Source organism: Mastacembelus armatus, chromosome 21 (assembly GCF_900324485.2).
Source record: "Mastacembelus armatus chromosome 21, fMasArm1.2, whole genome shotgun sequence".
NCBI classification, from domain to species: Eukaryota; Metazoa; Chordata; class Actinopteri; order Synbranchiformes; family Mastacembelidae; genus Mastacembelus; species Mastacembelus armatus.
The window spans coordinates 17,493,907-17,516,026 of record NC_046653.1 but is presented as its reverse complement, the minus strand read 5'-3'; the positions used below and the strand labels follow the sequence as shown (position 1 = coordinate 17,516,026).

General features: G+C 41.1%; 4 protein-coding genes across 7 annotated transcripts; 3 read left to right on the top strand and 1 right to left on the bottom strand.

Annotated features, from left to right (window-relative positions):
- Positions 1-295: 295 nt before the first annotated feature.
- pou3f3a (POU class 3 homeobox 3a) lies at positions 296-1,589 on the top strand. The gene has a single exon (XM_033325807.1). The coding sequence runs from the start codon at positions 300-302 to the stop codon at positions 1,554-1,556; it is 1,257 nt and encodes a 418-aa protein (XP_033181698.1). The 5' UTR covers positions 296-299; the 3' UTR covers positions 1,557-1,589.
- A 7,245-nt stretch (positions 1,590-8,834) lies between these two features.
- gpr45 (G protein-coupled receptor 45) lies at positions 8,835-10,001 on the top strand. Its single transcript, XM_026296041.1, has one exon. The coding sequence runs from the start codon at positions 8,841-8,843 to the stop codon at positions 9,999-10,001; it is 1,161 nt and encodes a 386-aa protein (XP_026151826.1). The 5' UTR covers positions 8,835-8,840.
- Positions 10,002-13,485: 3,484 nt separating this feature from the next.
- On the top strand, positions 13,486-17,224 carry c21h2orf49 (chromosome 21 C2orf49 homolog). 2 transcript variants are annotated; one of them, XM_026295795.1, is made up of 4 exons: positions 13,486-13,619; positions 13,772-13,935; positions 15,331-15,583; positions 15,950-17,224. In XM_026295795.1, the coding sequence occupies exons 1-4, from the start codon at positions 13,509-13,511 to the stop codon at positions 16,004-16,006; spliced, it is 585 nt and encodes a 194-aa protein (XP_026151580.1). In that variant the 5' UTR covers positions 13,486-13,508; the 3' UTR covers positions 16,007-17,224. The 2 variants fall into 2 exon arrangements, with proteins under 2 accessions (XP_026151580.1, XP_026151579.1); XM_026295794.1 differs by having other exon boundaries at positions 15,947-17,224.
- Positions 17,225-17,276: 52 nt separating this feature from the next.
- Positions 17,277-21,554, bottom strand: fhl2a (four and a half LIM domains 2a). Of its 3 annotated transcripts, XM_026295793.2 has the most exons (6): positions 21,402-21,554; positions 18,808-18,983; positions 18,527-18,701; positions 18,282-18,451; positions 17,997-18,183; positions 17,277-17,908 (listed from the first exon to the last, which is right to left on the bottom strand). In XM_026295793.2, the coding sequence occupies exons 2-6, from the start codon at positions 18,961-18,963 to the stop codon at positions 17,757-17,759; spliced, it is 840 nt and encodes a 279-aa protein (XP_026151578.1). In that variant the 5' UTR covers positions 18,964-18,983; positions 21,402-21,554; the 3' UTR covers positions 17,277-17,756. The 3 variants fall into 3 exon arrangements, with proteins under 3 accessions (XP_026151578.1, XP_026151575.1, XP_026151577.1); XM_026295790.2 differs by having other exon boundaries at positions 18,282-18,701; XM_026295792.2 differs by having other exon boundaries at positions 18,282-18,701; positions 21,406-21,550.
- Positions 21,555-22,120: the final 566 nt, after the last annotated feature.

The following is a 22,120-nucleotide window of genomic DNA, read 5'->3' as shown; positions in this document are numbered from 1 at the left end:
TGTCATGATCGTTTAATCGGATTCAAAACGTTAATATCAAAGAAGGAAGTTAGAAGTGAGTGTTGGTCAGTTTGGCGCGGATTAAAGGCGTTTTCGGTGGATTACGCACGGCGGAGCTTCCAGGACATAGAAAAGTTTTGAAAACTATCGTTTTGCGCTTAGGAATGCGTAATAAAGTGTGCAAAGTCTCACAGGTCTGAGCAAGTTAATGTGTAACTAAATCCACTGAGGCTCCATGGAGTGATCTGGTACATTTTTACCAATTGCGCAGAAGTCGAATTCAGTACATATAGTGATACATGCTTTGGGGGATGGCAACAGCCACCTCAAGTCCATACCTAGCCAGCAGCAGGATTTTATCCGGCCCGGTCATTCACTCTGATCGGAGGAGTGGTGGCATGCAGCCGGGCAGCACCACAGTTTCTAGTGGATACAGAGGGGACCCTTCGGTTAAAATGGTGCAGAGTGACTTCATGCAGGGAGCAATGGTGGCGAGCAACGGTGGCCACATGCTAAGCCATGCCCACCAGTGGGTGACATCGCTGCCTCATGCAGCAGCCGCAGCAGCCGCAGCCGCGGTGGCAGCAGCCGAGGCTGCCTCTCCGTGGTCCCCCAGCTCCCAGGCGCAGGAGGCGAAGAGAAATGCCGGCAGGGACGACCTCCACTCGGGCTCCGCACTGCACCACAGGTCCCCACATCTGGGACCTCATCAGACGCACCCGGGAAGTTGGGGAGGCACCTCCGCAACGCACATAAGCATCACAGAGGGGCAACAGCAGCCACAGTCCCTCGTTTACTCCCAGTCAGGCGGATTTACAGTCAACGGGATGCTCAGCTCACACGCCGGGCAGAGCCTCATGCACCCGGGACTGGTGCGCGGGGAGTCTCCGGAGCTGGACCACGGCAGCCACCATCATCACCATCACCAACATAACAACCACACGCACCATCACCAGCATCACGTTGTGAGCCACGAGCCGCACTCCGACGAAGACACCCCGACCTCTGATGATTTGGAGCATTTCGCCAAACAGTTCAAACAGCGACGGATCAAGCTCGGTTTCACACAGGCAGACGTGGGCTTGGCTTTGGGCACTCTGTACGGCAACGTGTTTTCACAGACCACCATCTGCAGGTTTGAAGCGCTTCAGCTGAGCTTCAAGAACATGTGCAAGCTGAAGCCTCTGCTCAACAAATGGCTGGAGGAGGCCGATTCCACGACCGGGAGCCCGACCAGCATCGATAAGATCGCCACGCAGGGCAGGAAGAGGAAAAAGCGCACGTCAATCGAGGTGAGCGTAAAAGGCGCGTTGGAAAGCCACTTCCTCAAGTGTCCCAAACCCTCCGCGCAGGAGATCAACTCTCTGGCGGACACACTGCAGCTGGAGAAGGAGGTGGTCAGGGTCTGGTTCTGCAATCGCAGGCAGAAAGAGAAGCGCATGACGCCGCCTGGACTCCCACGTACCCCGGAGAACGCATACTCGCAGGTGGGCAGCATGGGTTCGGACACACCGTCACCATCCGTAGACTGCAAGAGGATGTACAGTGACACGTGAAAACAATTTATACAAGAAAACTGAGCAACACGAAGCGTCTGAATACGTTTTTAGAGAAATGTTTCTGTGAATAACGACAATATTTTGTGAAGTTTTCTTACAGTACATAGACTAGTCCGTTGATCCAGAACTATGTTAACCAGTGTGTTCATTTCACAGCAGGACAAACGTCTACTTTTAGGCATTGTTGGGTATTTTCTGCACTATTAAGCAGCTTCTTGGGACAAAGGTTCAGTCCAAATCCAAATATGAAACTATTTAAACTCTTCTGAAGGCAGTGTTTGTTTGCTGAACGATTACAATCTACAGATAAAACATGTCCAAAGGCTCTAAAATCAATAAGTTCAAGTAGAGAAAGTACTTTTCACTCTGTACTGTTGGAAAATGAAAGTTCCCTTTGCTGCAGATTTTGTTCCAGACTGGGCTGTAGCCTGCAAGGATCATTTGTCTTTCTAAATGAAATACATCGAGTTAATGCGCTTTATTCAGCATTAAGTTGTCTAAAATGAGAAATAACTTATGTTCCTTTAATTGTATTTTTCACTTTTCTGTTGTGTGTCAGTGGATTTATGTTGTGATAAAGTTTAAAATGGTTAAAGAGCAAAAATAACTCCAGTATTGGTTTTCCTTCATAGGAAATGTCTTTTTCAATTAGCAAGCACTCACTTAAGTTTATGTACAAGTAAGTATGTTGTGTATTCTTGTGTGATGGTTTGGACTATTTATTTTTTCCACTGTGTTTATTTTCATGGAATACACTAATTATTTAATAAATTTGACATAAGGGACAATTTTGTTAAGATATCTGAGGTTCCTCAGGAGACACACACACTAACACACACACACACTCGCACTCGCACAAACTCTTATTCTTTGTGGGGACTTTAGATTGACTTGTGTTCACCCTAACCTTGTCACCCTAAAATTCAGTGAGTCCCCGCTATGTGCTATGTGAGTAATAACAAGCGCACACACATGCACACAATTACTTTTCACAAGTTTGCACTGAAGTATTAAACATAGAGTCTGCTGCTATTTCACAAATAATGTCCTAATAATAGCCTGTCTGTCAAAATGCAAATCTAAAATGTTTCATGATAATCAAACATAACATACAGACATTATCTCAGAAAGAAGTCACAAAGCCATAAAAGTGAAGTCTAAATACACAGCAGTTTTGACACTTGTCATTTTGCTTAGGTGTTTTTGTTAATAGCAGCTTCTGAAACATCTTGTCAGAGAATTCCTAAACAACTATTTTGATAATGGATAATTTTTTTAAACCATTTTCAAATAAAAATATCAAATGTTTGCCATTTCTCAGATGTAGGGATTCGATGATTTTCTTTGCCATATGATAGTAAATTGAATATATTTAAGTTTTGAGACATTGGTTGAAAGATACAGTGTTAATGAGTCTCCTTGTGCTGTGGGAAGTTTTAAAAGGTATTTACACTACTTTCTAATATTTATAGACAAATAATATTATAATCCAATACACTAAAATAATCTGTAAGTATCCAACACATTTCCCAGTTTTTATGCCTTCTGCTTGTGCAAAGCTACGTTGACCCTATTGAAAGTGGCTGAATGCATCGCATACGCCTGTTCTTGGAATTTGCTTCTACATTTTTGTGTGATATACTGCATATCAGTCCAAGCACATATATACTGTGGCAGCCAACAGAGGTTGGCTATCCCAGCTGGCAGTTCACCTCAGCAGCGGTTGCCAAGGTGACAGTGAGATGGAGTGACACAAGGCAGCCGATCTTTTGCCACAGATGATGGGTTTGGCTCTGAAAAACAATCTGTTTCTCCTCTCTGTCTCTAATCCATGTCCACAAACACACACATGCAAAATAATCTGCGCATGTGGAAACATACACATAATCATATCTTTGTGTTACAATTCAAAAATGTAATTGTTAATGGAGGGAGTCTGAGAAATAGCCAGAGAGAAGCTGTAGTTGCAGTGAAACTTGGAGGGAGGTTAAAGGTCTGCTCATTTAGTAGCTGCTGACACCCCAGACAGAACACTGAGCAATAAACATAAAGCTGAGAGTTAATGCATTAACCACAACTGTTACATTTTTCATTACTATTTGCATATGTATTTCTGATTAATACTTTCCAGGTGCTTCCACATTGACATCCAGTCTTATAAAAACAAATAGATGATCATAACACACATTTTTGGTAACTCTGTCATTCTGTGCGATAATTCAGAGCAACATCCATCCTATATTACTATCAGTTAAAAATGTCTTACTGTTGCTGTTAAAACACATGATGAGCCATGTAAACATGTCAGAAAAGATTATCTGTATGAACGGGTTGTTTGAATGAGTCCGTACCCACCAGCCTGTACAGGTCAGTTTTCAATCGCTGAAGATACCAAAGGGACACGAATAGACAAGGACAAGTCGATTGTTGTTGTGCAACATTTGAGGAGATCCTGCTATGGTGGAGCAGATAAAACCCTGTCAGACACATTGTTGTGAACTCAACAATACACACTGATAATGGAGCTGTAATCTTAGGCCCAAACAAGTTGACATTTTGCAGAGGCAATGTTTTTGCTAGACAATTGAAAAGTGTCACAAACAAAACTTCTGTTTTTTTTTTTTTTTTGCTTTGGAGTGATGCACTGGGTTTGAGCAATAAGCGACTTGAATATAAAACAGCTGAAAGACATATGCATCATTTTGGAATGAAAACCAGTGAGTCTTCATCTCCATCCATCTGTTATCTGTATCCTGTCAAGGGTAGCATGGGGGCTGGAACCAGCTGACACTGAATGAGAGGCAGGGCACAGAGGGACAGAATCTTCTTGTCAGGAGCTGACCATGCTGCCCTAACCTAAAACTGAACACACAATGTAAAAAAAAAAATTCTGCATGCTCTCAGCATCAAAATAGCATCACACATAGGAAGACAGGTGGTGTCACAGCTCACTGTCATCATCCAGCAATGACTCTTTAACATGATGTGTTCCCACTAAGCTGAAAAAGTCCAAGCTCTCTGATAAAAAGGGAGGCAAAACCTAAGCTTCCAGGATGGCGGCATGATCCCCTCAAGCTTAGTGATGTAAAGATGGGAGATAACGCTGGAATTGGGAGGGATAAAAAGCCCTTTAGAGGGCTTTGTCATCACACAACGCTAGGTGTATTCTCTGAATATCAATGCAGGGATATGACGGTATGACCTGACGATGTTATAGTACCCTAGGTCCCCAAACCTGAGGCTCCAAATGCCTCTGTCAACAGAAAAAGCTCAGTTTGCATGTAAAGTGCATCACACCTCTGAGCTTGTGATGGCATCATGTGTAGTTTGTTTGTTCATTTATAGTATGTGCTATTAAAAGTTAGTCAGCATTATTTGTTGTGTCACTGAAACAGGGACTGTTTGCAGCTACACAGACACGGATGTTATTACCTCCTCCTATAACAACTGCTAAAATAATTGCTCATAATTGCTCATAAGCCTCGTTCAGAAGTACTTTACATAAAGCAATTATTGCGTGATAATCTCTTCTTTAATGCTTGTTGTTTGTGTCTCGCAGTTCAGGCACAGTCACATACAACAGACACGCATCTACCCTTATTCAACAAATTATTTACGGCACAGATTTCAAAAATGAACCGTTTCACTGTTGCACTGTACATCATCAGTCTCCACTGTTTGGTGTTAATTATTTTCACATTACAGTGAGAGGTTAACCCCTAAAGTCTGACACTGATTAACACATCGTGGCTTCCTCAGCGTGAATCGAAATTCATGAGACACAGAAGTCATACCTGGCGTCAAAAGCAGTGGTGTGCATGGATGAAAGACTCAAATGGTGCATTTGCATGTGAGTTTATTAAAATGTCTCTTTCCCCCTCTAAATGTAACACAGTCGTCTGTACATGGCTCAGTAAATACTGTTACTTATGTCGTTTCTCCCCTCTGAATATTCTGATTTAGTGTTTGGTTTTTTTTTTTTTCACTTTGCCTGTGTTTGCTTTTTTGGTGAAAGCTAGAGTACCAAATTCTCCCCATCAGGAAGAAATTAAAGCAAACATCTGTGGAATAATGGACAGGGAAATGAATTCTCTCACTAGCAAGTTTGTTGTGTGGGTGCCATTGAACGTGACGAGCATGCAAGTGCCAGACCGGTGGAGTGGAACTGGTTTGATGGGCATGTTCAACACATGGGCATGATGCCAATTTAGACAAGCATGCCCATGAAAAGAATCTCAGCCTGCATGCTAAGTGTGTGAACGTAACCATGTGTGTAATTGTACGTGAACGCTGAGAATTAAGCAGATATTCTCTATAAATTAATTATAGTTGAATAACCTGTGGAAATATATCCCAGCGTGTTATTTTGCAAATCTAGACCCAGTGTTAGTACACTTTACATCACCTCTAACATAAGAAATATAAGAAATAAGAGGTTCAACAATGTAGAGACTTGTTGCTGTTGTAATTGTTATGAATATGGATAATTGTTTCTTTAAAAGAGGCACTGCAGCTTTAAATAAAAAGTTTGAATTTTAAAACTCTTAAACCCATACATAGCTAGAAATACCAGAACATACCAGCACAAATAATTCACCAGCCAAGTCCAAGTGGATGTGGTGTACAATGCTGCCATCTCCTGGACAAATAAATGAATGCAGGTTTACTGATCGTGTGTCATTTGAAAGTTTTAATGATTCTTGTAGGATGCCACAATAGGCCTGCGAGGTGAGATATTTTTGTTTGCTTGTTTTAAACAAAATACCTTAAATGTGACAGTTTTATTGCTAATTGTTGTTAATAAAAAAAACACACTGATTATTTAATGTGTATCTTATTATCTTATGCAAGTGTTGCAAATCTAAAATTAGATTAGGTACCATTTATTGGCACAGTAATTCATGTTATCATTATTATTGTGTCAGGTAGTAGCCTAATTTTTAGGAAACAAGTTTATAGTGCAGATCCTTTGGTATAACATATCATTGATTTGATATGACTTAATTTGGCCCACTGCCTCTTTAACTCAGTGACCACCTGTTCATCTGGCGTCAGCATCCAGGCGGCACGATGGCAATCGATCCGACAGTGAAATGTTCAAAGTGGAATATATTAGGGAACCCTCGGCGTGTGGAGGAAGACCAGACCGGACACCGAGCTGTCTGGATCCACGAGAGACGGACATGAGACCTGCTGTCTATTATAAGCGTTAAGGTAAGGCTCTCAGATGTTAATCGGTGCGCATAGATGCAATGGTTTATCGCTCTGATCCCATACTCGATGCCGAGAGAAAGGTCAGGCGTTTTGTCTGATGGTGTTTTCAGTGCATCCGGGATGTTGCATTGCCCTGTTTTCCTTCGGTAGTGATGCAGACTGAGAAGGAAGGTGGTGTGAAGCTCAGATGTGAAGAGAAACAGAGTCATGTTACTGTGAGAACACGATGTACAGGCTCAGTGATCAGATGCCATTAAACCTTATGAGGAAAAATCTGCTCTGGTATTGGAAAAACAGTCAGAGTCAATACTATAATACACACCATTTAAAACGGCGCATGGATGCTGTGTCTCGTCGAATCTAGAGGCCGGTTTGATCATTGGAACATTTGTATTTTCGCAGGCTCTGATGTTTCTCTGTTATTGTCTCATCCATCTCTCATTGCCTGATTCTTCAGCTCAGGACAGCAGTTGAGTGAAGCCACCTGTTTTTTTTGGTTTGTTTGTTTGTTTGGTTTGTTTTTTTGCCAGGAGCTCCCTGCAAGAGTGACGCCAAGCTCGACAACCAGCCGATGGCATGCCACTCCTGATCCGGTGGCATGTGTCAGCTCTAGTGGCAAACAGTATACTGGTCAAAGCTGCATGACAGTCCATGGCTCTTTCATGCCTTTATCCCTTTATATTTTTTCCTAATACATCTGACTCAGTAAATGCCTGGCTTTGGTAAGATTATGCTGTGAGTGAAAACATTATTAAACACACTTCTGTGTATCATCTGCATGTCTGACAATGAATCTTTTTGGTATTCTGAGTCTGAATTTAATTCCTGTGTCCTAAATGGAAAACCCTGTGACACAGGCAAGATTTTGTCATTCAGGCAAGGGGATGGGAGTATGGGATGCTTGTTGCTATGGAACTGGTGACCTTGTTACCCTGGCAACAACCAGCAATGCTCTTCAGTGGCCTATGAAGGATTTTGTGCAAGAATGTACTGAAGGGATTATTTCCTCTTTAATGTTTGGATCAATCAGCATATACTGGGAGGGGTGACATTTAATGTCTTATGTAGGTGGTTTTATTTTGACATTGACATTAGATATGTTATAGTAACTGAGACTGTGATCCTTTACCAGCACAGTCATTCATTCAGGCTCCTGGTATTGTGCATGCTGGTTCAGTATCACACTGTTATGGCTCATGGCTCATATTTAAGTAGTACAAAGACTTACCTAATGCTATTACCTGTCTTTGTCCTACTATGACAAGTCAAAATGTCTATGACGGTTAGGTGGAAACGACCGTCGGCTCCCAGATCGTAAGCCATCTGGGAGGACTGTGTCTGTGTCCTGAATGCCAGAACAACACAATCGCATTTTTAACACTCCCACTGTCCCACCAATAGGAGCAGCAATGTGGAAACCTTACCACAGACGTGTCCTGTGTGTGGATGTGTCTCTGTTTAATCAAAGTTGTCTGAAATCTGAAGCATTACCAAAGAGGGAGCTTCTGCTAAGTCGACAGAAGACAGGCAATTGTACCATGTGTGTGTACTCTGCTGTAGCCTACTAGAGCAAATGTGTGTTTCTATTTATGTGTGAAACATTGCAGCTCTGCTGTGAATCATCAAGACTTATTCAGGCTGGTGAAAACACAGTCTATGTCCTGTGACTACAGGATAGCTCTCAGTGTGGTGTCCCTGTGGGCTGGTCCTATGTCTTGCAGCGTTTTAGGGGATGTCATTCCTCCTCTCTCTGTTTTATGTTACTGAGTGATCTAATGAGACATGTTTTTTGCCATGTTTACCACAGCATGTAACTGTAAATGTTATTTCATGGTGACATCCATTAAAACCATGGAATGTACATCTTAGGAAGCATCATTGCCTAAATTTCCTCAAACTTTACAGTTTCAAAAATATTAAAATGATAACTCCTTATGTGGATATTCTTCTCTTTTTTCAGACATCGCCATGGAAGACTATCCTCTAAGAGCAACTTGATGTGTATACGACAATAATAATCAACATGTACAGCTTCTATCAAGTTGATATTCCCTAATAATAGCTGCTATGGCTTTTTGTAATGAAAGCCTGCTGGAGGAGTGTGACTTTATGCAGCCGGACAATGTTGAGAAAGTAGAAGAAAGCCTACAATCAGAAGCTGCGACTCCTCTCATATCAGTCACTCTGCGTGTGACCCTGGCAGCCATTATGATCTTCATGATTACTGTTGGTTTCCTCGGCAACGCAATTGTTTGTCTTATTGTTTATCAGAAACCTTCTATGCGTTCTGCTATCAATCTCCTCCTCGCCACGTTGGCCTTTTCAGACATTATGCTCTCTCTGCTCTGCATGCCCTTCACTGCAGTCACTGTGGCCACGGCTGATTGGAGCTTTGGGAGCGGGTTCTGTCGAGCCTCCATCATGTTGTACTGGCTTTTTGTCCTGGAGGGGGTGTCCATCCTCCTCATAATCAGTGTGGACCGATTCCTCATCATTGTGCAGCGGCAGGACAAGCTGACTCCACACAGGGCTAAACTGCTGATTGCAGGTTCATGGGTGCTGAGCCTGTGTGTGTCTCTGCCGTCTGTAGTTGGGTGGAGGACAGGTGCAGCAGGGATTGGGGGTCCCTGGGTGCCGCTGTGTGTGCTGGGATACAGTGAGTCTCTGGCAGATCGTGGATACACAGTGCTGTTGGCAGTAGCAGTATTCTTTGTACCATTTACAGTCATGCTGTACTCTTATATGTGCATCCTCAACACCGTGCGCCGCAACACCCTGCGCATCCACAATCACACCAGTGAGCATTCCTGCCTACCGGCCCTCAACCAAGTCAGCAAAATGAGGCTTACTGGCCTGCAGCGCCCCCATCATATCAAGGTGGACATGAGCTTTAAGACCCGAGCCTTCACGACCATCCTCATCCTCTTTGTCGGCTTCTCAGTGTGCTGGCTGCCTCACACTGTGGTCAGTCTGCTGGCCGTATTCAGCCAACAGTTCTACTACAGCTCAGCCTTCTACCCAATCAGCATAGGCGCCCTGTGGCTCAGCTACCTGAAGACAGTCTTTAACCCTGTCATCTACTGCTGGAGGATCAGAAAGTTCAGGGAGGCCTGTCAAGAGTTCATTCCCAAAAGCTGCAGACTGTGTCCCAGAGTGCCAGGTAGGAGTCGCAGAAGAGTGAGGCCCAGCAACATTTATGTGTGCAGTGAGACTCAGTCAGCTGTGTGAACGACGGCCAGGTTTCTAGATGCAGCAAACACTGGTGTCAAATGTTTTTAACTTATAAATGTCCTCATAATAAGCAAAAATAGTCCACCTTAAAATAATATAGCGGTTTTTGACAAAATAATCTTACCAAAATAAGGAACTTTCAATCTTAAATTTTCCATGGAAACTCAGGGATGGAAAGTCCTTAAAGTGCTTGGAAATTTAAACATACACAATTACATGGCAACTCCATCTACTGAGCAAGATCATGTGACAATTGAAAGATTCAGAACAGGTACTAAGTTGACCTCATGGTGAGGTTATTTTGTCTGAAATATAAAAAAATGAATTTTGTGACTATATACTGGGCGACTTAACATCAAGGCCACTGATGCTTCTGAAACTTACTGATGTTTAAATACTTCTGGTTCCTCAACTGTCGGTTGTGTTTTATAATTTGTCTCTGATGTGTTTCATGAATGTTATTCTGTTGTTGCAGAGTGTACGCTCAATGTTCAGTCTTTGAGTAGCGGTAATGATAACAATTCAGTTGTTATGTGTTAAGATACACTCAGTATTAATGTCCAGCAATGTTCTCAGAGAAAGTCTTTTTTAATGACTGTTTTAAGAAAAAATTGTGCAGAAACGAAATCTTTTGTGAGTTGAAACTGTGTCAACAGAGAAGTAGGTCAGTTATCAAGCTGTGTATGTTTACTTGAATGATGAAACCACATAAATAAATCTAGTTTTGAAATGAAGATACATTGACAGACTGGAGTGCCTGAATGAAAAGCACATTGTAGCCAGCAGTGAGCTGCGTTTACAGTGTACATAAGGTACGCAGGGTCATAATGGAAATAGGTTGCTGGGATACTAAAGATGTCTGTTCACTGTGGATAAATGGTTGCATTTATATAACATGTTTATCTTGCCGGCGGACAATTCAACGGGCCGAAGTGAGGATCAAACTACCAACTATGTGATTGGTGTGCAGCCCACTCTACCTACTGAGCCAGAGCCAACCCATTCACAGTAGATCAACTTAATTGAAGACAATGCACACAGCAGACAGCAGCAACAAAATGGAACAGCAGTTTTTAGAGTGCTGTGGCTTTGACTCAAGTGTGTGTAGCATTTTGAAATTATCATTGCTTTCACTGTTATATATTTATAGATGCTATAAAGCTGTAAGACTGTCTTTGATTACACTGGCAGCCTCAGCCTGGCCAAGCAGGTACGGTAATGCTGTGCAGCACAAAACAGAAAGATGGTGCTGTTTCACTGCACGTTAAGTTTATCGTGCCTGTGCTTGATTCTCAACCTTATTATCAGTGATTTGCCGATTTGTTCCAATAAACTGATTCATTCATTCAGTTCTAATTGCTAATCTTGGCACTGATGCAGAGGTCTGAAACCAAGATACTAAACTTAAGGTACAGCAGCAAGCTTTGAAATGAGGTGGGGTTGATGGGAAATGAGGTCTTTATTTTGAGATAATGCAGCAAACCACTGTAACCGGAATCTAAGTTATGACAATTTACAAAACTTTCTCTGTTAAGTTGATGGTCATATTCATGTTTAACACTGAAACTAAGATTTTTATGGTTTCAACCAAAATCTTACTTCCAGGGAACAGTTGAATAACTCACTGCTTGTATTAACGTGTATGCAGAATATGAGTTTCACTGACCTTTAGGTCACAGAGAAAAAAATAAATGAAGGTGCTGTGAATTATATGTAAATCTATAGGTACGTCTGTTACTTCTCTAATAAATACTTCAGACACTATTCACACTACTTATGGATTGATTTGCTAATGTGTAAAATGTAAATCAGAATCAGAATGAGCTTTATTGCCAAGTGTGTGAGCACACACACACAATAGAAGTAAATATTGAAGTAAATAGATAATAATGAATTATTGTATTACTGTATTTGCTGAATTACTGTAAAAGCTGTTAATGTAAAATGTTGGCTAAATGTCTTGTTCATGTTTGTCAAAGAGTTGCAAATTTTCTGCATTTTTACAATATATATATAGAAAATCTAAAATATTTTCCCATACTATTTTGTTTTGTTTTGCTAACGACAAAAAAAAAACTGTCCTAATGTAATCGCTTAACTTATGTTTGGATCAACATGTTATCAGGCATGTGAACATTTTTTCTCTGATCTGAGGCTGTGACAACATTTCTGCTCAGGTTCCATTACTTTTCCAAAACAAGCTCAACCTGTCAGGGCCATAGTTCAGGTATGAAAAAGCATTTATATGAGGGCTGGACTGTAAAGAGAAGTAAGGCCTAGTGTTAAATAATTTGTTCCCAATGAACTTCCAGTCAGGGTGACACAGATCTAAGTTGTTCTGCAGCCAGCTTGCACAGAAGCAGGGCCATGTGATCTATGTTTGGAAGCCAAGGCCATTCGTCTGAAAAAAGTTAATCCTAATCACTGGACTGGAGAGCTGATTGAAGACGTTTTGCCCTTCATTTGAAAAGGTTGTTTCTAAATGTGATGAAACATACAATTATTTATCCCCGTGAGTTGGCAACATCCACCAGAAGGATGTGTCCGACAATGGTTAAATCACTACACCATTGAAAGCAGGGTGTTCCTGTTTTCAATTTACAAACAGGATGTGATTGAGACATAGAGAAAATCAACTGAAACAAGCCTCTAAATAACGAAGAGCCTCTTGTTTTTCTTATAGTCTAAAATCTTTCAGTATGACTGGCTCTTGTGACATATTTGACAAACTTCAGACAGAATTATCACAAAACTCTTCTGTGTTTAAAAACCAGAAGACATCTGGTGTACCTGCCCACCCACATTTCCAGCACCTGAAATTAAAATATTCGGTGATGGACCTTCAGAGACCTGGGTACAAAACAGTAACTCAGTGTACAAGAAGGCGCAGCAGGACCTGGTTTTGGCACTGTTGCACTCTTATAGCCAAACTGTTCTTAAGTCTTTGTATTAGTTAACTCAGTATTTTTCTTTAATACTACATTTTCCATTTTTGCTACATATGTTTGTATTCCATGTGTACCTATGTGAAGTATGTCTAAGACTAATTCTCATCACCTTATGGCAGACAGAAGATCCATGTTAAAGGCAAATATGGGCATGTATACAATAATCTATAAAACCATTCAGACCCAACAATTACAAGTAGTGTCTTAAAAATAACATTAACCAAAAAAGCTAAAAAATGCAACATTAAATCATGTCACTTTATTTTAATTGATAAATCTGCACATTTGTTGTGTTAAATCAGGCTATTTTTTATTATTATCAAACCCTAATTATACTTTATGGAGTGTTTCACTGAGGATACACTGCTGCTCCTTTACAGAAATGTCATATTGAATGGATGTTTCTCTCATTCATTTTTTATACTGAATATTATTGAAAAACATGGGAGTTTCAGACAGATTTGAGTCCAGACATCCTAAACAGTAAATACTTCAGAGACCAGATCCTGGTGACTGGCCTGTCGCGGGGCATGTCGGGAAGAGAAGAGCATCAAATATGGCTGCGTCGACGGGACGAGATGGGAAGAGTGTTTGTAGTTCGGATGTGGACCTGCTGCTACACCCTGAGCTGTTGTCTCAGGAGTTTATGCAGCTCGTTTTACAAGAGGTGAGTCACTGTTTAGAGAGGAACCTGTGAAGTGTCATTTAATATGGAGGCGAAGGGAGAATACTGTGGTGTTAGCACACTGGCTAACAGCTAGCAGTCTGTTTTTGTCATATCGGACAAGGTGAGATATCGACTCTTTATATCTGGCTCAGAAAAATGTCAGTGCCGGAGACTGTGGAAGTCGGGACCGGCTCACAGAGCTATACCTGCGGCACATCATCCCTCTGCCGCAGAGGACTTTACCGAACAGCCGCTGGGGCCGGAGGGTGGACAAGATCCGGGGAAGACCGGCACCGGCTGCCCACAGGCCTGACAGGTAAACCCCACGTGGGGGACTAAACCCTGGTCTCTCCCCTTGACTCCATCACTGTCCTCCTCTCTCCTCCTCTGTGCTGCCAACCAAATAGCAAACCTAACACCCAATCACAGAATTGATAATCTAATAAACAGTATGAATTGATTCATAATATCATTCTAATTAAATATGAGCAATTTGAGTCATTTTGACCTCAGTTTCTCACCTGAAACTGAAAAAATGATTTCCAGTTACTGAGGGTTTGCCCAGTAGCTGAATTCACTGTCCCTAAAGCCAATATGTGTAATTCCTTCATTAAAAACTGCATCCACCTCAGCAGTGGTTTGTTAATTTCCTATGTGGAGCACAGATGGCCTTATGTCTGCTGTGAATGTACAACTGAGTTTTCTTTCATTTGTTCTCTTCATTTGTTAATGAAGAAGAATAATTGCAGGGCTTAATAATACCACACAGTACTGCTATTTCATAGCACTGACACTAAAATAATAAGGTGCAACATTTATAGTAGCTCATTATCTAAGTCAGCTAACGTTGTTTGATAATATACACACCATGGGACTGCAACCACACACTTTCTAAGTCACAGTAAAAACGACCCAATGTTCAGTCTTTATTTTTTCGAGGTGCTGAGATGAAATTGAGGTGTGCCTGAGCAGCCCTAGAAAGGGTCTAAAATCTGCCCTTCTGCGTAATTATATAGCCTCACTCTACTGTCAGCACCCCTTACGTTTCCCGGAGTCTTGATAGAGAAAGGAAATACTTTCTTTGTTTAAATCAGTTTTTGGGAACTCAGGGTTCTCTCTCTCTCTTCAGGTCTGCATGTGTTGATTGACGCTTTGCACACATCAGGCAGTGAGCTACGTTTTCTTCTCACTGCAAGTCGCTCTCTGGGCGATTCTCAGAGCCCTTATTTTATTGTTCTCGGCTCTAGGTTGACCTGTGGTGAATCCCAATCCCACTCATTGCATCCACTTTCCCTAATGTGCATCTTTTCCTTGTGTCTTAGACCCATTCATATATAATAGGAAAAGATGCAAGGTGCTGGTTAACATGTGGTAAATCCCAATTACATCAATTGCATCCATGTTTCCTTCACTTGCCTCTTTTTCTTGAATTTTAATCCCACCCACATAAGAGGCAAGAATGGAGGAGCCAGAAACATGTTTCATGAGGCATCCATTCCTCCGATCCTTAACTTGCAGTGTCCAGACACAAGCTGATTTCCAACAAAGGGGTTTCTCAATCTGTAACAGACTTATAAGCTCCTCCAGGCAGCCTACTCACTCCTTGACCAACCCAGGTTATAAAAATATTACAGAATGCAGGTGTGCTGTGCTGTTGACCTATAACATAAGTGATTGATTATTGTTGTCATTATTGTTTGGTCATTTCCAGTTCCAGTAATGACCACAATAGGAAAAGGCCTCTGGTCGTGTTTGATGGCAGTTCCTCTCAGTCTGGCCCACTAAAAGTGAAGAAGCCCGAGGGAAGCACAGTGTCAACAGGGATCACTGACAGGTTAAAACCTCCTCCAGCTGCAAACTTGTCCAACCCCATCCGCAAGCTATCAGGCAGCACGTCTTCCTCCTCCTCATCTATTCATCGCAGCACTGACGCAACAAACCTTAAACGAGAGGCAAACAGCTCGGTAGGAAGTTTTTTGTCCTGTCACCTCAATTGTGCCTTACATGAAAATTCACAATGCTATTCATAGGATAAAAAGATGCATACAATCATTGTGAAAGTGAAGATGAAAATATACCCTTCAATAAGCAAAATATTTTTTCAATAAAAGTAGTCACACTAAACTTTCCAAGGTAGCATTTTTCTTATTTAAATCCTTTTATTCTATGTAAAACAGTAAACTTTAAATAGCAACTTATTATAAATCCAAATATTTAATAGATATTTTTATTAATTCATATTGCATGTCACTCGGTCAGTAACACATTGCAATATATTACTATAAATATAAAATTCCTGTTACCTGATACATCATCTTCCATCACAGCAGGGTACACTGAAGTCTCCGGAGGTGAAGAAAAAGATCCAGCATGTGACATGGCCCTGACCCCTAACCCCGCTCAAACAGACCTGATGAGTGCTCAGGCCCTGGCAGACAGATCAGTCCCACCCTGTCACTGTTGGTGCCCACTCCCTTTGCTCTCCTCATCACAATCTTTCCACTAACTGCATCACAGAAAGATCTGGAAAACCTTTAACTTGTGTGGAACTGTTCGGTTCTGAGAGTGGACAGGATGAGGTGGTGCTCTGAAGATCGTCCTGCTTTCAAAGTCACAGGCCTCACTGTAGCTTTCCAACCTCAAGTGCCCTTACCATCAATGATCAGCAACTCCAGACTGCAAAGGAAATTGTGGCTGTTCGTATACTGTTACTGTGGATGAGTCGGTTTGGGCAATAGGACTTCCAGTACTGGTTTGCGATAGTGTCACAGTGACTTTATTGTATTGGTGTTATTTAAAAAGGCCTGCTAATGCTAAGGAATCTCTCTTTAAATAGACTGTGAAAGGAATGGACATCTCAAGGGGGAGTTACACATTATGTGACAGTGTTTTTGTATGCTGTATTTTTGCTTTAAATTTATTCTCTGGTTTATTCTCACATCCTTTGAATGTAAGAGAATACATGCCAGTTTTTTTTTTAACACAGCATTATAGCAAGTGGTTGTCCTTGAAATATTTCACATTATGTGTCATTTATCCTCAGTTGACTTCATTCCATTGAGCTTAATTCAAAATTCAGTGCTATTTCACAAGTTGTTCAGGGTTTTTAAATATTAGGGTACTGTGGTATAGATGCTGTACATTACAAAGATGAAATTTTTCTCTTGAGCAGCTGGACAATAATCTACCATTTTGACACAAAGTAAGCAGGTAACTTACACACATGCATATAAATACCACCTTTTTAATGATTTGGCAAAAGAGAAGAAAGTTTATGGTCTTTTTGAAGTAAATTTATTTAAAATGATGACTTGTGACTTAAGTCTTTGAACCGTAGACAGAGCTAATCGAAACACAGAGGAGCAAGAGTCACAAAGTATTTTGAATCCTTTGTTAAATAAACTGTTATATTTATATCAATAGCTTTTTTTTCCTTTTTTTTTTTTAATTAATTATCCAAAACGCTGAATCATTGTTAGTTTTATTAGATGTCAGCATCTTTGTGACCTGATTTTTGATATGCTGGTATTGTAACATACACATTATGTAATGTACTCCTATTAAAGTCAACATTGTTATTAAAAAAAAAAAAAAAAAAAAAAAAAGGGAAATATAAATTCCTTTTCCAGCAGTTTAGACTCACTTGAAACATTTTGACCCATTCATGTTTTTTTTTGTTTTGATTTTATTAACAGTTTGAAAATTTATGTGATTTCATGCACATCTGCAGTTAGCATTTGTGAAAGTAAAGATGTTTGTTTTTTTTTGTTTTTTTTTTGTTTTGTTTTTTACTGGTTATAAACTAATTCACAATCCGCATCAAGCTACTCCATGCACAAAGCAGTAATTATAATTGCACTTCAAATCTGCATTAATACTGTAGATTTATTTTGTTGCTTTCTTTACATTCACACCAACAGTTATTTTGTTAGTAACGACGTTTCCTCAGAGTAAACTTTGGACTTAAATACATTTTCAATTAACATTGTTAGTTTCTACTTAAAACAATGTACATTCATTGTAATGCAAGGTAGTTAATATGCTCTGTGCTCAGATTGTATTTATTTTATTCTCATTCTTTGATCAAAACATTGCTGTCCAGTTGAGTGTAGCTCAAGTGTCATCTCTTCAGTTGAATTAGATGTCCTTGCCGCACTCGGGGCACAGGATGTCATCACGTTCAGTGAGGAAACCACGACCAACCAGGGACACAGAGCACTTCTTACAGTTGAAGCAGTCATTGTGCCACTGGCGCTCCTCAAAGGAGATGTACTTGCTTCCTCCAAGACCTAAGAAAAGAATAAAGTACAAGTCTTAACAAGAGAGAAACGTGAAAAATCATTTTCACATTCAGGGATACCAATAACTAGTGATTACCGCTAATGGGGGTGGTACAGGAGGCACACTTCTTTGCATAAAGGTTGCAGAAGCAGTTGAGACAATAAGCAAAATCATCTCTTGAGGTAAACCTCTGGCCAGACAGCTGCTGCTTGCAGCTAGTGCACAGGAAGCAGTCCTTGTGCCAGGGCTGGTCACGGTAGGTCACCCCACCAGTGGTGATGGGCTAATAAGAGGAAAGAGTAGTGTCATATTGTCGTGTCATCACACTTTGTTGTAGCTCGTACAACAAGTGTACCTTATATGTACAACTGGGCATCTTACCTTTTTGCAGTGCACACACTGCATGGCAAACTGCTTCTCATAGCAGGGCACACAGTAGTTATGGTTGTCCTTAGGGATGAAGCTCTTGGTGCCAATGGGCTGCTGGCATCTCTGGCAGGTGAAACAGGTCTCATGCCAACTGTTCCCCTTGTGTTCCATTTTTCTGGAGCCTTCAGAAAAACAAAAAGTGATTTGCTGGCTCAACACAACAGAACAGATTGTTGTGTTTGTGGCAACCTTCCTACCTGGCATGATGGTTTTCTTGCACTCGTGGCATTTGGAGGAATACTCATTGGAATAACACTCAGTGCAGAGGAGCTGTTCGTCCTTGGTGGAGAAGGGCTTGTCTACCAGTGAGCGCTTGCACTGGAAGCACTTGAAGCACTCCTCGTGCCAGTGACGATCCTTGTAGGACAGATCCTGTGACAGATGGACATTTAGAGCAAGGCTGACTTTGATTCTAATCAGTTTTCAAAGTAGCATCCCATGGTGAGAGTATGTTAATGTGTTTTGTAAAACCTCCTACCCTGGTGTTGCAGCCAATGGGCTTCTTGCACTCCTCACAGGTGTTGGAGTACAGGCTCTCATAACATTTCACACAGTAGGGATTCTCCTCTCTCAGAACATACTTCTTCCCAAACAGGGACTCCTTGCAGTAATGGCAGTCATAGCGCTCGGTCATTTTGACCCAGGGTCACTCACCTGTGAGAGAGGAAGAAACAGACAGGAAGGGCTAAACTGAACAGCTAAGATGAATTTTCTGTCAAAAAAGATGACTTTATTTCACATATGAGCATATTTTCTTTGTATTACTTACATAACATTAACCTTGGAAGACAGTGTTGTCTTTTTTCTACTCTCACCAAATACATGTGCAGTGACACTGACATTCAGCAGAAAGCAGTTATATAGATATCACACATTTCTAGCAATAAATGCTTTTGTATGATACATTCAGTATCAAGATCCTCCAAACTCTAGGGTTTTCCCCTTTTCATCTCCCTCTCCCATCTCTCTGCAGTCCCTCATTTTGTTCTTGGTGCCAGGCGTAGTAGGTGACAGATGAGAAGGATATAAATAACTCCTATCACTGCTGCTTGGAGACTTTCAACTTTCGACCTGTTGCATACCGACACCCACCATGCCACTGTACACTGACCCATCCATCACCTCACCTCTAGCTGTCAGCACCACATCACAGTATCCCTTGGCATCGTGTGTTTGAGTGTATGCGTTTTTAAGTATGTTTGAATGGCACATGTTACAATGGAGAGTCACAATCCACAGCTGTTTGTGGTCTGGCTGTTTTCCAGCTCTCTGGTTAGTCCACCTGTGCCTAAATACCCTGAATATCTGTTGACTAAGGATAGTGTGGGCTATATATTTCAGTGTGTGCGTGTCTCTGTGAGTTATATAGAGAATAATTAAGTGATAAAATGAAACGGGTGCAGTTGTCCAATGTCTCTAAACATACAGTCGTCAGTTCCATCATGTACATGTACAGAGGCTGGGGGAATTTCTATTTGTATATTCCCTGCTGTCCACAGCTCCATTTATTTCTGCTGTTAATTTACTGGGTTTAACTGAGCTGCTGTTCTCTGTTGTCATGCTGTCATATTGTGATTTGGACTTCTTCTCCTGTATCTATTTTTGATCTGTGCATTCTAACATCAGTGGATCAGGAGCAGATCTCTGAGTGATTTGTGATGTTCCTGACATATTAGAGTTTGAGATCTTTTCTTCTTGTTGAGGTTGAGAAGTTTAATCTGCCCATCCTCTCTGCTCTGAGCCCCCTCATCCCCGCCCACATTCCCTCATTGTCTGTTGCTCACACCATGACTCACCTAGCTTATATAAGGGTTTATCTGACCCCTAAAAATAAAAAAGGATAATCTGAACTGCCACAAATAAAACCTGCAGCTATTTGGACATGTCATACAGCTGTTTCCCAGCTTCTGGGGTTTCATTGATGCTGCCCATCTGGGAGGTTCTTAGAGCAAATTGCTGAGCAGCCTGGTCTATCTCCACAAAGTGCCAGTTCTTAAAGACAGCATATCTGTCTTTGAATGCAGACAACGACTTTTGTTTACAGTTTTGTGTAAATCTACAGTTATGTTTCAGTTTTTAAAAGTATTTTAACGTTAAGACAAGCAGAAAAAAAAAGAAAACCTGCAATTTTCAGCTCTGTGTTTGTATTTCCAGATGTTTTAAAGATGTACAGGATCTGCTGCCTAGAGAAATAAACAGTACTTCCTTTGACAGTCAGATCCAAAAACAGCTTGCTCACAGCAGTGTTGTAGTCTATTGGATGGAAACTAATGGAGGAATTACTTGTCAATTAATTAATTCTGACTAATGTCCTTTCAGGTCGGTAATAGAATGAAAAATTAAATCAAATTACAATCTAATTTAATACTGTTCTAATAATTCTTGAATTACAGTTCAAGTACATTTTGACCTGACTACCACCACCAATTTTAACATTCTAAGTTACTGTGTGTATTATATTTCTCTACTCTTCAAAGATCTTTTTCAGGAGCTTCTCAAACCCCATAATATCTATTGTATTAACAGGTACTTCTTTGCGAACTTACCACTGGATTTTATACTGAACTGTATTGCATTCAGTTCATCAAACGCTGTAAAGCCATAAAAAAACAAAAGAACAGGCTAGGATGCTAAAACAGAAGTAATACATTACTCAATATGGAGCTGAGTCCTACATCAACACCTTTTTGCTGACAGTAAATGAGAGAGTATGATGGGGGAGAAGAAAGCAGGGTGGACATGAACTGTGCTGACAGGGGTCAACAGGGATTTTGCATTTTTTAGACAAATATATAGAATGAAATGATTTAATAAAGGAGGAGGTGTGGCTGTCTATAACACAGACAGGACAGAAAAGTGGGAAGAGGTGGTTAAAAAGTGAGGACACTGTGCAGGTGGAAGGAAGGAGCACAGGAGCAGGTGGGTGTGAAGGTAGATAGGAGGATGTGACCACAGACCAAAGTGAGCAGCTGTGTCTCGGAGAATAGAAAACATGAATGAAGGATGAATAGGTGGGAAGATGGATGAGTGAATGGATGGATAGTGCAGCAGCTGAACAAAGTTGTGTCTTACCTGCCTGTCTGAGGAGACTGTGCCTGTGCGGAGTCTGGGGCAGACTGAGAGAGGAGGCTCCAGGGTGAGCTGTAGTTACTCCTGATTGCATTACTCCACCCATCAGGGTTTAATTGAAAACCAGAGAGGGGCTGTAACCAGGGGGCAGGGATTCTTTTTTGAGATGATCTATAAATACAGTGGTGCTTCACAGAGATAACCTCGGGGCCATCTTTCACTCCCTCAGTTCACTCACCAGCAAGACCATGTGGCCTTTTAAGGTCACTCAGTTGTTCACTCGGTCACAGACTCTGTTTCTGATTCATGTGTTCACTGTTACTCACTTGAATTTTACCTCATCTTTCTAATATTTTTGCTTCTCCTCACAGATGTATCAAATTATCCCTCCCTGTCCTGCTTTCTGGAGAAAAGCAAGTCATTCTTCTCCACTTTGGTTTTTTTCACGTCCAAAAAATCTGTGGTTATCATTATAATAATACTCTGCCCACGCACAGACACACACAACACACATTTGTTTTCATTTCTCTTTAGGAATTTACATTGACTTACATTCACTTTCCTAACTTTGACTATAACCACCACTTATTTAACCCTAACCTTACCTGAACCCTTACCTCATCCTAACCTTAAACCTAGTCAGGACCAGCATCTGGCCTCTGTAAAAAAGGCCTAGACCCCACAATGTCTGTAATACCAAGCGTGCACACACAAATGCACAT

Bases quoted from the DNA above. Each gene is read 5' to 3' on its own strand.
- gpr45 (XM_026296041.1), top strand. From the start codon at position 8,841: ATGGCTTTTTGTAATGAAAGCCTGCTGGAGGAGTGTGACTTTATGCAG.
- c21h2orf49 (XM_026295794.1), top strand. From the start codon at position 13,509: ATGGCTGCGTCGACGGGACGAGATGGGAAGAGTGTTTGTAGTTCGGAT. The intron at 13,936-15,330 runs GTAAACCCCACG...GGTCATTTCCAG, and splicing joins GCTGCCCACAGGCCTGACAG to TTCCAGTAATGACCACAATA. The intron at 15,584-15,946 runs GTAGGAAGTTTT...CTTCCATCACAG, and splicing joins AACGAGAGGCAAACAGCTCG to CAGGGTACACTGAAGTCTCC.
- pou3f3a (XM_033325807.1), top strand. From the start codon at position 300: ATGCTTTGGGGGATGGCAACAGCCACCTCAAGTCCATACCTAGCCAGC.
- fhl2a (XM_026295790.2), bottom strand. From the start codon at position 18,963: ATGACCGAGCGCTATGACTGCCATTACTGCAAGGAGTCCCTGTTTGGG. The intron at 18,184-18,281 runs GTAAGATGCCCA...TCCTCTTATTAG, and splicing joins AGTGTGTGCACTGCAAAAAG to CCCATCACCACTGGTGGGGT. The intron at 17,909-17,996 runs GTAATCACTAGT...TTCTTTTCTTAG, and splicing joins CTGTACCACCCCCATTAGCG to GTCTTGGAGGAAGCAAGTAC.